Below are 17562 nucleotides of genomic sequence, written 5' to 3'. Positions count from 1 at the left end.
TGACCTCTTAAAACCGCTTATAACACAAATTATGTTTGTGATATTAAGATTCTAACAATGACATTGTGTTATATACACTTATTAAGAAAAAGTTAAGGTTGAGGGGTGACACGTGACTTTAAAAATGGCAGAGTAATTAAAAAGTACATTTGTTTTTGAATCAAAATGACGCTCTCGGCTCTGCTAGTTAAACCAAAGCCTTGTAGCCTGGTTTCAGTGAGCGGCTGTTATGACACCATATTCCCTATGTAGGGCACTACTTTTGACCAGAGCCCTATAGGCCCTGTTCAAAAGTAGTGTACTAAATACTGCACTAAATATGGAATAGGGTGCTATTTGGGAGGTATATGGACTTTTCCCTCCAGAGGAATGTACTCCAGTTATAGTGGATATGAGATCAGCCTGGTGATTAACTGGTTGTTGATTCAGGGAGATAACATTACCACCATCCCTCCTGTCCTTTCCTCTCTTCGATGAAGGTTTATTGAAATGTATGAAATCTTTTATCAGGCAAATAATTGTTACAAAACATCTCAACAAGCACCCAGTAGCCTATTCACAACCGTCTTCTTTCACCTTATTCTAAAAGTCAAACACATTTTAGTCTGTGATTCCAGAAACATGAGAAAAATGGCAGATTTCATTTCTAGATATAAATAATGTTGTAACTGAACTGAATAATGTTGTAACTAAAGTCCTACCGTGAGTCTCCAGGGCTGTACAGGCAGCATCGTGTCTGTAGGGGGTCAGATCCCCAATAACCTGGCCATGCCTCTGCACCTGAACGGGGTCAAGATCCTAGGAACCAACCCCCAGCAGATCGACCGAGCCGAGGAGAGGTCAGTGTTCTCCACCATCCTGGATGAACTGGGGGTGGCCCAGGCCCCGTGGAAGGCCCTCAGCTCACTGGTGAGACATGCACACACACAACACAAACAAACTGTCCCCTTAGTGTCAAAAGTGCAGAGACGTGGAGACCGACTGACTTGCTGAAATGTGTCTGACTCTCCATTCCCTTAGTGTTGTACTGCTCCTATCTCTCCTGGACCTACAGGGAGAGGAGTGGAAAGGGGATAGGCTGTCTCGGCTTAGACAGGGCTAGGTACTCTAGAAGGAAGAAAACAGGGTTAGCGAAGACATGCTGATATTAGAATGAAGGAAAGAGACCAAGTGAGAGAAAGAAAAACAGAGGACTAGACTTCCTCCTAGACACTTCCTACACATTCCATATTTGTTTTTCTCTCACACCTTCTCTCCCTAATTATCTACTTACTTCTTTATAGCGCTCACTTGTATTTTAAGTGGTGAGTCGTGTTTAGACTTTAAGCCGACAGAGCCCAGTATCCCTAGGAACCAATCTGCGTCTCTGTTCATCCCACCAGGAGCTGTTGTATTATGATGGAGAAAACAAAGAGCAGAGAGAGAGAAATGGAGAGAGAGATTGTGACAGAAAGAGACTGAGTGAAATAAAGAGAGAATGACAGAGGGTCAGGCAGACAGGTATTTGATGTTATAAGTATAAGTTGTAATTGGAACCAATGCTTTAACCTTCATCTACTCTGATTCTGTGCGTTTCAGGAAGATGCCTTTGCCTTTGCCAATAAAGTGGGCTACCCCTGTCTCCTGCGCCCCTCTTACGTACTCAGGTAAGCTACACCTGTCTTCTGCGCCAATCTTAGGTACTCCGTTAAGCTACCCCTGTCTCCTGCGCCCCTCTTATGTACTGCGTTAAGCTACTCCTGTCTCCTGCGCCCCTCTTACGTACTCAGGTAAGCTACTCCTGTCTCCTGCGCCCCTCTTACGTACTCAGGTAAGCTACTCCTGTCTCCTGCGCCCCTCTTATGTACTCCGTTAAGCTACTCCTGTCTCCTGCGCCCCTCTTACGTACTCCGTTAAGCTACTCCTGTCTCCTGCACCCCTCTTACGTACTCAGGTAAGCTACTCCTGTCTCCTGCGCCCCTCTTATTACGTACTCAGGTAAGCTACTCCTGTCTCCTGCGCCCCTCTTATTACGTACTCAGGTAAGCTACTCCTGTCTCCTGCGCCCCTCTTACGTACTCAGGTAAGCTACTCCTGTCTCCTGCGCCCCTCTTACGTACTCAGGTAAGCTACTCCTGTCTCCTGCGCCCCTCTTACGTACTCCGTTAAGCTACTCCTGTCTCCTGCGCCCCTCTTACGTACTCAGGTAAGCTACTCCTGTCTCCTGCGCCCCTCTTATGTACTCAGCTAAGTGTTGGGGAGGGGACAGCACTCTCATAACCATAGGTTGGAGTCAACTCCATTTCAAATCAGTAATTGCAATTTCAGTTTACTTCCTGTATGAACTGAATTGAAATGGAATGGACTAATCTTTCCTTGTTTATGTTGGCCAGGCCTCTACAGTATATCCACAGTAATGTGATGTATTTTCTAATATGATAACTTGTTTATACAGCCTCACCATATGTCCAACTAGAAAACACATTTTTGAGTAATTGAATGCATCTCAGAAGAATAAATAAATACGACAGTCAGCGTGAAGAAACACAAAATGAAATATGGAAGGGAGGGTATAAAAAACAGCGAGAGACCGATTAGCTAAAGCGGAGGCTCAATTTAGCCTTTAATATTTTGTCATTGCTACCACTGTGATGCTACTCAATTACCAGAATGAAAAGAGAGCCTACAATCTGAGAAGAACACAACACAACTTATTACAGTGTGTGTGTGTGTTAATGCGGGGCTGGTATTGGGGAGGTCTGGATTGCTAATTTGCACATAATCAAGCAACAGCATTGGTTTTGAAAGTGTATTGAAAGCATATTGGGTGGCTAATTTTGGTTCTCGATTCAACACAGCTCTCACACACACTCACACACACAACCCCCCCCCTCCAGCTCGCATGCTCAGGAGAAGAGCAGCATCAGACAGGTGGGTTGGGCTGTCAGGCTGCTGCTTCTTGTTTTAGTTTCCAACTATGATGGAGTGATTAGGAATCTCAGGTCCCCAAGGGCTGTCTATGGTCTTTTAGGAACTGGAGGCACCACCCTGTAAACTGTATTACCTTATTGGTTTGTGTACATGGAGAATGAACCTCTCCCCTCACCTCCCTTCCTCCTCCCTTTCTCCTCTCCTGCCTGACTGCCTGGCTGTCCATCTGTCTGTCTTTCTCTATTATTATGTCATTGCGCATAGTGTGTTAGGGCCTACCTCTCATCAGACCATTATTATGATAAGCTTGGAAGAGGATTGATCTCTAAATGCAGTTCAGCCACTCACACTAGATATCCATTGTTTGAGTATGTTGTAAATCAAAGAATGAAATCACTAGGCCAATGATTGTGATATGCCCATTTAGCCAATGATTTTGTCCAAAGCGATTACAGTCATGCGTGCATGCATTTTCATATGGGTGGTGGTCCCAGCGGTAATCAAACCAACAATCCTGGCACTGCAACCAACTGAGTCACAGAGGAATATTTTTTCCTTGAACCCCGTATAATGTCCTTTTTAAAGACAGGTGTGGTGTCTGGCTGTGTGGCCATATGTGTGCCTTGTAGCAGTCAGGCCAAAGGAGGTAGGAGTTGTGACTGAGCCTGACCCTCCCCTGTCCCTCTAGTCTACGCCTGTGTGCCAAATAGCACCATATTCCGTTTATAGTGCATTACTTTTGACTAGGGCCTATAGTGAAACCCATAGGGCTCTGTTCAAAAGTAGTGCACAATGTTGGGAATAGGGTGCCATTTGGGACGGAGATTATCCACTCTCCCTCTGGCTGCATTCAGGAGCATGTGGATGCCCAACTAGCCGGCCAAAAGAAGAAGGGAGAAAAACATAAATACCCCGAATACATATTTTTTAATGACTCAGCTCAGAAAGCAAACTCATTCTGTAGAGCCTGGAGTGTTTGCTGACCTAAATCTTTCTTTTTATTTTTCTCCACTTTTTTGTTTTGCTGTTTAAAACCTTTCTTCATCTTGATTATAATGATGCAACTGGGAGATATCAACATTTGAGCTAAAAAACCTTGTTATTTTTCTAATTATTTTCCTCTTTCGCTCTCTCTTCCTCTTCAGTGGCTCAGCAATGAACGTGGCATACGGTGAAGAAGAGATGAGGGGCTTCTTGGACGAGGCTACTCAGGTGTCTCAGGTGATCCAGGGAACTTTATTATCTGTGTCCCGACTTGAACCCTATTCTCTATATGGTGCACTACTTGAAGTAATCAGTTGAAAACCTCTTCCTACTCAACATACAAAATCCTTTTAACACATGCACACTCAGACTCACCCACCCTGTGAGTTACAAATACAATTTCTTCATTATGCACACGCACATGTAACCCCCTCTCTTATAAAAAGGCTTACATGGAGAAATGAAGTGTATTTGTTCTCTCTAGCCAACCACAGATAAAACTATCTCTTTGTGTCCCAAATGGAAATGGCACCCTATTCCCTGTATAGTGCACTACTTTTAAACAGAGCCCATTGGGTCTTGGTCAAAAGTAGTGCACTACATAGGGACTAGTTTGAAATTTGGGATGCTACCTTTGTCTAATGTCTACTCACCTACTGTACACACACACACACACACACACACACACACACACACACGCACACACACACACACACACACACACACACACACACAGTTCCTCTGAGCTCAATCAGCTCGTGCCCCTCACTGGCACCTTCTCAGTATGGATGAGTGTAGTATGTTGGCTGTGGGGCAGAGCCAATTTTGTTGTTTACCTGTCTCTCTGCCCACACATACAAACACACTCCCTCTGGGTGCTGGTGGTCCACCTGGCCCCTCAACATGCCCTTGCCTGGGGCTGACAGAGCAGCCGGCCTCCCTGTCATGCTGCTCACACTAAACCAGTCCTGGTCATATGCACACACAAACACACACGTACACCTCCCCTTGCTTACTGTCAGCTAAGCAGCACTTCTCTAGCCAGGAGGAGGAGGAACAGCCCTCTGGCCTGTGACCTGAATACACATGGCCTGCCTGGCTTTTGACAGAACACAGCATCACACACCTGTCTCTCAGGGGCAGCACACACACATACCACTCACCACGCCAAGAGGAGCTCTACCACAGGAGGTTGGTGGCACCTTAATTGGGGAGGACGGGCTTGTGATAATGGCTGGAGTGGAATTGTATCAAATAGATCAAACATATGGTTTCCATGTGTTTGATGCCATTCTATTCACTCCGTTTCAGCCATTATTATGAGCCGTCCTCCCCTCAGCAGACTCTAATGAGCTCTACTCTACTCGACTCACCGTGCCCATCCGGCTAGCTGTACAAATCACATGTGTAACTGGTATAATAGCAGCTCATAGATTACTGCACCTGTACATAACCCATCTACAATTTAGCCCAAACAACTACCTCTTTACCTACTGTACTTATTTATTAATTTATTTTGCTCCTTTGCACCCCATTATTTCTGTCTCTACTTTGCACTTTCTTCCAATGCAAACCAACCATTCCAGTGTTTTTTTTTAGTTTTTATTTTACTTGCTGTGTTGTACTCACTTCGCCTTTTTATATTTTTATTTATTTATACATATATCTGTTTGCCTTCACCTCCCTTATCTCACCTCACTTGCTCACATTGTATATAGACTTATTTTTTTTATTTTTTTCACTGTATTATTGACTGTATGTTTGTTTTACTCCATGTGTAACTATGTGTTGTTGTATGTGTCGAACTGCTTTGCTTTATCTTGGCCAGGTCGCAATTGTAAATGAGAACGTGTTCTCAATTTGCCTACCTGGTTAAATAAAGGTTAAATAAATAAATAAATAAATAAAAATAGTATGTATCAGTAAGCTGGGGAGTTGAGCTGGGCTGCTGTAGAATCCTAATATAAACAGGATGCAGCCCCCTACTCCAACATAGTGCAGCAGAGCACACTTCAAATGTGCATCCAAAATGGAATCCTATTCCCTATATAATGCACTATTGTTGAGAGCCCTATAGACACAGATTGAAAGTAGAGCACTATATAGGGAATAGGTGCCATTTGAGAGTTAGATATCTGATGTTGTTATTTTTCCTACAGGAGCATCCAGTGGTCATCACCAAGTTCATCCGTGGAGCCAGAGAGGTGGAGGTGGATGCAGTGGCCAAGATGGGAAAAGTAAGCCAGTTTGATATGCCTCACACACTCACACACCTCACATCATTATGCTATGTGCGCTGTATGCTATTTAGAAGACACTTGCTTTCAGTGCCTTGCAGTACCGTGAGAGCATGTGCATATTTTTCAGTATGTGATTCCTGCTGGAATTGAACCCAGTGGCCTTTTTTGAACCCATTTTATCAACTGAGCCATACAGGACCTAGATGTGTGATCTATCTGCCTCACGTGATGGAGAAGGTGGAACACGTGGGGGGCTTTTATAGGAGCTCTCCTCATCCCCCTCTTCCCTCCTCTCCTCTCTTATTTCCTGAATGAAGGGCAAGGTGAATGATTTGCTTCAGCAAGCAAAACACTCACAGGCTATATTACTTAGCATCACGTTTAGACTGTAATGAATTTAATCCGTTCTACATCAACATAGTATGTTTAATCCTAGTACTAAAGCAGTTTTGTACTTTTACCTTCACATTTGTCTCATTATATCTTCTTACATTGATGACTCAATCTTTAGTATGTGGATGTGACCTCTGGGGGAATTTAACCCCACGACCTTGCATTTGCTAGCTCCACGCTCTTACCAACTGAGCCACACTGGAGCATTACTCCATTCTGCTTTAATGTAGCATTTTATTCCTCCATTATATTACCTCAGTCTGATGAGGCCAAGTTCCAAATGGCACTCTATTTCCTACATAGAGCACTACTAGGGCACTCATCAAAAGTAGGGCACATTTAGGAATTTAGGACACAACCTAAGTAAAGACTAGATCATTTCTCCCATCCTATCAGCAGGGAAACATATTACAGCTGCTCTTTGAAAGGAACAGAGGATTGGCAGATACATATCAAACAGATAGTGGAAATGGAATATATTCAATTGAAAGATGGGTGGGGGGACACAAATTTCAAAAATCCTGGGGTGTTTTGTAGGTTGTGTAAAGAGTACTGAAAAGTATTTTGGAGTCAATTAACCTTTTTTTTTTATAGCATTCTGAGGCCAGTTCTTAAAAGAAACTGCATAATAATGTTCTCCATTGACCTTAGATCCAATAAAGCCTTAGATTTGACCACTCTCTCCCTCACATACTGTATGAGGGAAGATAGACCAACACGAACATTGACATGAACACCTGCTGGGTGCTGACGAACGGTGGTGATCAAACATGTACAATGGCGCCGGAAGAAATGGCAGCTGTTTTACGGGCGCTTAACCGATTGTGCTATTATGTGTTTTTTTCCACTGTTTTTGTAACTTATTTTGTACATAATGTTTCTGCCACCGTATCTTATGGCAAAAAAGAGATTCTGGATATCAGGACAGCGATGACTCACCTCGGATTAGACGAAGATGCACAGGATGTACTTCAGACACCCGAAGGTCGAAATCCCCATCATTGGCAAGAGAAAGAGACACAGGTATAGAGGACACAGGGCGGGGTGCCTTGTAAGGATCCACCGACGGCGAGTGGGAAATCTGCCCTTACCATCAATATTACTTGCCAACGCACAATCATTGGACAATAAATTAGACAAGGTACGATCACAAATATCCTACCAACGGGACATCAAAAACTGTAATATCTTATGTTTCACCGAATCGTAGCTGAATGACGACATGGAAAACATTCCGCTAGAGGGATATACGCTGCACCGGCTAGACCGAACACCACACTCCGGAGTGTACATTTGTAAACAGCTGGTGCACAAAATCTAAGGAAGTCTCTAGATTTTGCTCGCCTGAAGTAGAGTATCTCATGATAAGCTGTAGGCCACAGCCAATAGAGTTTTCATCTATTATTTTCGTGGCTGTTTATTTACCACCACAGACGGACGCTGGCGCTAAGACCGCACTGAGTCAGCTGTATAAGGAAATAAGCAAACCACTCACCCAGAGGTGCGCTCCTAGTGGCCAGGGACTTTAATGCCCTCCTGTATTCCCTGTTCACCCACGACTGCATGGCCAGGCACGACTCCAACACCATCATTAAGTTTGCAGATGACGCAACAGTGGTAGGCCTGATCAACGACGAGACAGCCTATAGGGAGGACCTGGCCGGGTGGTGCCAGAATAACAACCTTTCCCTCAACGTAATCAAGACAAAGGAGATGATTGTGGACTACATGAAAAGGAGGACCGAGCACGCCACCATTCTCATCGACAGGATTGTAGTGGAGCAGGTTGAGAGCTTCAATTTCCTTGGTGTCCACATCACCAACAAACTATCATGGTCCAAACACACCAAGACAGTTGTGAAGAGGGCACGACAAGACCTATTCCCCCCAGGAGACTGAAATGATTTGGCATGGGTACTCAGTTCCTCAAACGGTTCTACAGCTGCAACATCGAGAGCATCCTGACTGGTTGCATCTCTGCCTGGTACGGCAGAGATGGCCTTTTTTTTTTTTTACATTTTAGAGTGGCCTTTTGTTGTTTACAGCACAAGGTGCATCTGTGTAATGAATATGCTGTTTAATCAGCTTCTTCATATGCCACACCTGTCGGGTGGATGGATTATCTTGGAAAAGGAGAAATGCTCACTGACAGGGATGTAAATTAATTTGAGCACAACATTTCTGAGAAATAAGCTTTTTTTGCAAATGGAACATTTCTGCTCCTTAAACATGGAACCAACACTACATGTTTTTTTTCTATTTTTGTTCGGTAAAGAAAATAATTAAACTAAATAATGAGGATTTCTATCAGCCTAATCGAGGTGTAGAGTACATGCCACATTCCAATGTTCATTCCAGTGGCATAATGCCAGGAGCCGCTTGTGGATTTGACAGCTCTAAAGCAGTTCCACCTCCGACATCGCGAAAACAACCGCTTAAGAGGCCTTATTAGAAATGTCAAAGCTAGGGATTGGTTAAGAAGTTAACATGGTGCCAGGGAGATGGGTATGGTTATATAAGCCTTAGTTAAACCTGAATAGCTCATCATTATTCCCTTAGTTTCATGTGTTTAACCTGTTGGGGATGACCCCCCTTTTTCTCAATTTCCGCCTGAAAACATACCCTAATCTAACTGCTTGCAGCTCGGGCCTAGAAGGAAGGATATGCATATTCTTGGTATCATTTGAAAGGAAACATTCTGAAGTTTGTGTAAATGTGAATTGAATGTAGGAGAATATAACACAATAGATCTGGTAGAAGAAAATACAAGGAAATCAACAGACGTTTTTTGTTCTTTTACTGATGTTGCATCTTTAAAAATCAACAAGAAAGGCCAAACATTCAGTTATGATACTGGGGATCATTTCAAATGAGAACATAGGTAGGCAACAGTATTTTACCAAAATTTCAGATGGATACATTCAGGAATGAGTGAGGTACATGCCATTGAGCATGAGGTCAACCAGGTGTCCCTCACAAGTTTCCCAAATGTACCCAAGTGGCCGAATTGGTACAATGATACAATGATACAAAACCTATATACAAAATACAAAACAATTATTGTAACATACCCCCAAAAATATATATTTGAAAAATTCAAGGAAAAAAATGAATATTTCAACAACAAAAAAATAATAACAAGGGGAACTATTTACACTTCAAATGTTCAATCATGTGAAGACTCTGTCCTCTACACAATGTTGCGCTCCCGATGCCATATCCCATAGCAGTTTCTCTCTGGTGTGAAACAGAGGGTCACAGCACAGGTGTTGCAGGTGACAGGGGACTTCTTGTGGCACAGGGCACAACGAAGCCGCCCTACTGTGCCCCTTTTCCCCCGAGGCACATCCCTGCCTGCAATGATGAAATCCAGCATGTGCGTGCCGCTGGTTGGAGCAGAAGGGACAGAGGTAGAGGGGACAGAAGGTGCTACAGTGTTCTTGCTGTAGTTAGCAAGCTCCTGGATGAGCTGCTCCCTGAAGGCTAGTTGTGAGATGGGGGGCTGTCCACAGCTCTTGGCCATTTCCTTCTGGAGGATGAAGGAATTCACCACAGCAATGTCAATGAAATGATAGAATAGTGTTTTGTACCACTTCATGGTTTTATGAAGGACGTTATAATATCCTATCAGTGCATCGGATAGGTCTACACCCCCCATGCTCTTGTTGTAATCCCTCACAGCATCTGGAATGGGGACATTTCTGGCAGTCCAAGCGCCTGTAGGACCTTTCAAATGGCGAACAACGTGATCCCCACCGAACGACTTGTGAATAGTGGAACACATCACCACTTCGCGAGTGTCCATCCACTTCACAAACAGCAGGCCATCTTCACGGATCCATCTCATGGTACCCCGCTCAGCCCGCTTAGGCATGTCATTTACCCTGGTTTTTGGAAAACCCACTCGGTTGGTCCGAATGGTGCCACAGGCCCACATCTCCAGCTTCCTCAGGTCTGTGAACAGGGTAGGGCTTGTGTAGAAGTTGTCTACAAATAGTTTGTAGCCCTTCCCCAGCAGCTGGAAATCTAATAACTGCATCACAGAATCATAACTGAGTCCCTTACCGCTCGCACAAGTGTTCTTCCCCTCATAGACAAAAAAATTGCACGTGTATGCACACGCAGAATCGGCCAAAACAAACAGCTTGTAACCCCATTTTGTGGGTTTGTTGCGCATGTACTGTTTTAGGCCAATTCTGGCCTTTGAGGCTACCATTCTCTCATCTATGGAAAGGTTCTGGGCGGGCTGAAAATATGTCTTGCATGCCTCAACGATATCGTGGTAGAGAGGTTTGATCTTGCAGAGCTTATCAAACCCTGCTGTGCCTCGTTTCGCCTCGTTGTCCTTATCAACCTCTGGGTCACTAATGTGAAGTGCCCGTGAAATTGTCAGAAACCTAGTACAAGACATGACCGTTGAGGGGAAAGGCAGTTGATAGAGTGGTGCAGTTTTCCAGTAGTGTTTGAGGTTCTTCAGCTTCACCACCCCCATGTAAATGACCATGGACAGGTAGCAAAACAGTTCTGAAATGGAAATGTCCTTCCATTTCTCCTGCTTCTTAGCCCCATATTTATTAGTGTTCATCACCAGGGTATCAAGAACTGCCGAGGTGAAGAACAACTGAAAAAGTTGCATGGGGGTGTATTTGGAAGTCAGGTCCAATTGAGGGCCTACTGGGCGTTTTGGGCGGAAAAGTGGAGTTGGTGGGGCCACATCCTCCTCAAGAACAGTGTGCCAACGGTCCTCCTCCGCTCTGGCAGGTTCCACGCTGGACGGTTCCACGCTGCCCTTCCTCCGCTTCCTTGCCGCCGGCTTACCACCCCTTGATGGCCGGGCGGGAGTAGGTGTGGTGCCGGATACAGCAGGGGTCCAGCTGGATGGACCAGCTTCAGTGGGGGATTTGCAGCTTGGCTCCCAATCAGAATCGCTGCGACTGTGAAATAAAGACAGACACCTATTAGAAATACACAATTTGTGACCATGGTGAGCTTTTGCCTATTGCAGTATGTGTGTGTGTAATTAGCACCTATTAGAAATACACAATTTGTGACCATGGTGAGCTTTTGCCTATTGCAGTATGTGTGTGTGTAATTAGCACCTATTAGAAATACACAATTTGTGACCATGGTGAGCTTTTGCCTATTGCAGTATGTGTGTGTGTAATTAGTACCTATTAGAAATACACAATTTGTGACCATGGTGAGCTTTTGCCTATTGCAGTATGTGTGTGTGTAATTAGCACCTATTAGAAATACACAATTTGTGACCATGGTGAGCTTTTGCCTATTGCAGTATGTGTGTGTGTGTAATTAGCACCTATTAGAAATACACAATTTGTGACCATGGTGAGCTTTTGCCTATTGCAGTATGTGTGTGTGTAATTAGCACCTATTAGAAATACACAATTTGTGACCATGGTGAGCTTTTGCCTATTGCAGTATGTGTGTGTGTAATTAGTACCTATTAGAAATACACAATTTGTGACCATGGTGAGCTTTTGCCTATTGCAGTATGTGTGTGTGTAATTAGCACCTATTAGAAATACACAATTTGTGACCATGGTGAGCTTTTGCCTATTGCAGTATGTGTGTGTGTGTAATTAGCACCTATTAGAAATACACAATTTGTGACCATGGTGAGCTTTTGCCTATTGCAGTATGTGTGTGTGTAATTAGCACCTATTAGAAATACACAATTTGTGACCATGGTGAGCTTTTGCCTATTGCAGTATGTGTGTGTGTGTAATTAGCACCTATTAGAAATACACAATTTGTGACCATGGTGAGCTTTTGCCTATTGCAGTATGTGTGTGTGTAATTAGCACCTATTAGAAATACACAATGTGCCTTTATTTCATGCCCTAGTCATATTTTTATATAAGGCAAATAAAATACAAATATCTCAAACAACTCAAATGAATTATATATGATATTACTAATTCCAAACAACGTTACTCACCGATCCAAAACTGGGTCTTCACCGTGTAGAAACATGTCTTCGAATTCAGAATCAACGGATTCAACCTCGCTGGAATCAATTAGATGCTCATTTTCACTTTCACGGTCAATTTCACTAATTATATCTTGCACATCTGTGTACTTCGTCTTGGTCTTTGATTTGGCTGATTTATTTGCCATAATTGATCCTTGAAAATGCTCCAAAACAAACTTTCGCGGCGCGTAAAACGGTGAGCTCCTTACTTTCTGATTTTCAATGGGGAATAGCGGCGAACACGCATGGCTTTACAAAGATGCCTATTATTTCCGGGTAGAACCATTTGATATCCCTATTTACCTCTGCTCATTGGCTATCTATCCAGCTAGATTTCAAAAAGATCAGTGGTCATTGGACCGAGATACAGTCAATCAAAGAAGAACAGGCCAATCGATTGGCGCGTAATGACGTAGCTGGTAGGTGTGTTCAGATCGAATTTCTTCGGTCAATATGTCCCGGAAAAAGAACCACGAAGTTTGGTTGTATTACTAACAAACAGAGGATTCTAATGAAACCGAACTTGACTTGATAAACGTCCCTTTAGAGTGAGTAATTACAATGAATGTTACGTCCAAAGTTGATGGACGCTGAATTTTCCACACAAGCCGTTCACAAAATGTTTAGTTTTAGGCTATAAAAATGGATTATATCGATCAAAAAGCCACTTGATTGTTTCGTCGTGACCTTTAGGATTGCCAAAAGAAGAAAATTTCCTAAGGTAATTGATGCTTTGCATTGCTATTTATGACTTTTGTGACTAATGTACTTTGTTGTAACTGTACCTAATGTGTTGTTTACTGATCGATAATCGCTTTTGTAGTGAAGCTTTTCGAAATCGGACATATTGGCAAGATTAACAAGAGGTATAGATTTGATATTGTGTATAACACTTCTGATTTAATTGAAGCTAAATATTTATAATTATGACATTCCGCCATTTTTTTTTTTTTTCTTGTCAAACGTCCCGCTAGCGCCACGCTGATCCTAGACAGGTTAAATTGGATCTGTCATTGTAATATTTTAATGTTGAAACATGATTAAGAAAAAAAGCCACACATGGATGGATCCGATGCAATACATTTAATGAATATCGAAGTTTTGACTGCTAAGCTGTGCTTATATATGATTGAGACCCTGTATGGACATGTTTAGATTTCTGATTGTAGCCTAAATACTAACAACTATCAAGGAAAGAGTAGTCATATGTTCTATATACATGGTAATCTTCTTCTCCTCTCCCTTTTTTTCTCTTTTGTTTATCTCCCTCTTTGTTTCAGTCTGTGTCTTTTAGACAAAAACTAGCATACAGATGAGTCCATCAAACAACATTACTGCCACGTTCGTTATAAGGATCGGACCAAGGCGCAGCGTAGTATGCGTACATTCTTATTTATTTAAAGAATGAACACTGAACAAAATAACAAAACGTGAAGCTATACAAACGAGTGCTGACAGGCAACTACACATAGACAAGATCCCACAACAGAAAGTGGGAAACAGGGCTGCCTAAATATGATCCCCAATCAGAGACAACGATAAACAGCTGTCTCTGATTGGGAACCATATCAGGCCAACATAGAAATACAAAACCCCTAGACCTACAACAACCCTAGACATACAAAACAATAGACATACAACACTAGAGTACCCACCCTAGTCACACCCTGACCTAACCAAAATATATAGAAAACAGATAACTAAGGTCAGGGCGTGACAATTACTTGCATAATTTCTGATCCCACTTTTTTTACTCTACCACCCCCTCCTCTGGTTGGAGGACCTGGTGTAAAACATAAACATTATATATACATTACCAGTCAAAAGTTTGGGAAAACGTGCTCATTCAAGGGTTTTTCTTTATTTTTACTATTCTCTACGTTGTAGAATAATAGTGGACATCAAAACTATGAAATAACACATATGGAATCATGCAGTAACCAAAAAGTGTTAAACAAATCAAACTATATATTTTATATTTTAGATCTTCAAAGTGCCACCCTTTGCCTTAATGACAGCTTTTCTAACAATCTTGATGGAGTTCCCACATACAGTTAAAGTCAGAAGTTTACATACACTTAGGTTAGTCATTAAAACTCATTTTTCAACCACTCCACACATTTCTTGTTAACAAACTATAGTTCTTGCAAGTCGGTTAGGACATCTAATTTGTGCATGACACAAGTAATTTTTCCAACAATTGTTTACAGATTATTTCACTTATAATTCACTGTATCACAATTCCAGTGGGTCAGAGGTTTACATACACCCAGTTGACTGTGCCTTTAAACAGCTTGGAAAATTCCAGACAATTATGTCATGGCTTTAGAAGCTTCTGATAGGCTAATTGACATTGTTTGAGTCATTTGGAGGTGTACCTGTGGATGTATTTCAAGGTCTACCTTCAAACTCAGTGCGTCTTTGCTTGACATCATGGGAAAATCAAAAGAAATCAGCCAAGACCTCAGAAAAAGAATTGTAGACCTCCACAAGTCCGGTCCATCATTGGGAGCAATTTCCAAATGCCCGAAGGTACCACATTCATCTGTACAAACAATAGTATGCAAGTATAAACACCGTGGGACCACGCAGCCGTCATACAGCTCAGGAAGGAGATGCGTTCTGTCTCCTAGAGATAAACGTACTTTGGACTTTCTTTGGGGTGTTTTTAACATAATTCTTCAATAATGTTCCAACCGGAGTATTCCTGTCTTCAGAATTGCGATGGAACAGAGCTCACTCTCACGTGAACGCGCATGGTCAGAGCATGGTCACCTCATGGCAGACCTGACTCATTCCTCTCTCCTTTGGCCTCACTAAACAGTAGAGGCATCAGACAAGGTTCTAACGACTGTTGACATCTAGTGGAAGCCTTAAGAAGTGCAACATTACCAATATCCCACTGTATCTTCAATAGGAGCTGAGTTGAAAATCGACCAACCTCAGATTTCGCACTTCCTGGTTGGATTTTTTCTCAGGTTTTTGCCTGCCTGATGAGTTCTGTTAAACTCACAGACATCATTCAAACATTTTTTAGAATTTTCAGAGTGTTTTCTATCCAAATATACTAATAATATGCATATTCTAGCTTTTATGGCTTTGTAGCAGGCCGTTTACTCTGGGCATGCTTTTCATCCGGACGTGAAAATACTGCCCCCTACCCCAAAGAAGTTAATTGAAATGCATTCCAGGTGACTACCTCGTGATGCTGGTTGAGAGAATGCCAAGAGTGTGTAAAGCTGTCATCAAGGCAAAGGGTGGCTACTTTGAAGAATCCAAAATATAAAATATATTTGGATTTGTTTAACACTTTTTTGGTTACTACATGATTCCATTTGTGTTATTTCATAGTTTTGATGTCTTCACTATTCTACAATGTAGAAAATAGAAAAAATAAAGAAAAATCCTTGAATGAGTAGGTGTGTACAAACTTTTGACTGGTACTGTACACTGAACAAAATATAGACGCAACATGTAAAGAGTTTGTCCCATGTTTCATGTGCTGAAATAAAAGATCCCAGAAATTGTTCCATACGTACAAAAGATTTTGCACACAAATTAGTTTACATCCCTGTCAGTGAGCATTTCTCCTTTTTTGTGCTGTTACAACAAAAGGTCGCCCTAAAATGTGCAGTTTTGTCACACAACACAATGCCACTGATGTCTCAAGTTTTGAGGGAGTGTGCAATTGGCATGCTGACTGCAGAAATGTCCACCAGAGCTGTTGCCAGAGAATTGAATATTAATTTCTCTACCATAACATAATTATTTTTTAGAGAATTTGTCAGTATGTCAAACCGGCCTCACAACTGCAGACCACGTGTAACCACGCCAGCCCAGGACTTCCACATCCAGCTTCTTCACTTTTTCATCTGCGAGCTTGTCGTTCTCACCAGGGTTTTGACCTGACTACAGTTTGGCGTCGTAACCTACTGCAGTGGGCAAATGCTCACCTTCGATGGCCACTGGCAGGCAGGAGAATTGTGCTCTTCACAGATGAATCACAGTTTCAACTGTACTGAGCAGATGGCAGATAGCGTGTAAGGAGACATTTGTGCGAGCGCTTTGCTGATGTGAACAGAGTGCCCCCTGGTGGGGTTATGGTATGGGTGGGTAGGTAGGTAGGCATAAGCTACGGACAACGAACACAGTGGCATTTTATTGATGGGGATTTGAATGCACAGAGATACTGTGACGAGATCCTGAGGCCCACTGTCGTGCCATTCATCCGCCTCCATCATTTCATGTTTCAGCACGGCCCCATGTCGCAAGGATCTGTACACAATTCCTGTAAGCTGAAAATGTCCCTGTTCTTCCATGGCCTGCATACTGTTTGGGATGCTTTGGTTCGACGTGTACGACAGCGTGTTCAAGTTCCCATCAATATCCAGCAACTTTGCACAGCCATTGAAGAGGAGTGAGACAACATTCCACAGGCAACAATTAACAGCCTGATCAACTCTATGCGAAGGAGATATGTTGCATTGCATGAGGCAACTCACTGCCCATACTTTTTTTAAAAGGTATCTGTGACCAACAGATGCATATCTGTATTCCCAGTCATGGTTCTATAGCTGCACCATCAAGAGAATCCTGTCCGGTTGCATCTCCGCCTGGTATGGCAACTGCTCGGCATCTGAGCGTCAGGCTGCTAAAGAGAGCAGCCATCCAAGACCTTTATAATAGGCGGTGTCAGACGAAAGCCCATAAAATTGTCAGAGACTCCAGTCACCCAAGTTATAGACTGTTTTCTCTGCTACCGCACGGCAAGTGGTACCGGAGCGCCAAGTCTAGGACCAAAATGCTCTTCAACAGCTTCTACCCCCAAGCCATAAGACTGCTGAACAATTCATAAAATTGCCACCGGACAACTTACATTGACCCCCCCCCCCCCCCCCTCCCTTTTGTACACTGCTGCTACTCGCTGTTTATTTGTTATCTATGCATTGTCACTTCACCACCACCTACATGTACAGATTACCGCAACTAGCCTGTACCCCAGCAGACTGACTCGGTACCGTTGTCCCCTGTATATAACCTCGT

General features: G+C 42.9%; 1 protein-coding gene across 1 annotated transcript in view; it reads left to right on the top strand.

The window, feature by feature from the left end:
- Nucleotides 1-17562, top strand: part of cps1 (carbamoyl-phosphate synthase 1, mitochondrial) — a 119033-nt gene that overhangs the window by 56737 nt on the left and 44734 nt on the right. The window contains exons 26-29 of the mRNA XM_055878266.1: nt 715-909; nt 1579-1646; nt 4056-4131; nt 6054-6131. Coding sequence (XP_055734241.1) covers nt 715-909; nt 1579-1646; nt 4056-4131; nt 6054-6131 — 417 coding nt within the window. The remainder of the gene's footprint in view (nt 1-714; nt 910-1578; nt 1647-4055; nt 4132-6053; nt 6132-17562) is intronic.

This window comes from Salvelinus fontinalis, chromosome 23, assembly GCF_029448725.1.
Source record: "Salvelinus fontinalis isolate EN_2023a chromosome 23, ASM2944872v1, whole genome shotgun sequence".
Taxonomy (NCBI): Eukaryota; Metazoa; Chordata; class Actinopteri; order Salmoniformes; family Salmonidae; genus Salvelinus; species Salvelinus fontinalis.
The sequence above is the reverse complement of the archived record's forward strand: the minus strand, read 5'-3'. Positions and strand labels throughout refer to the sequence as shown.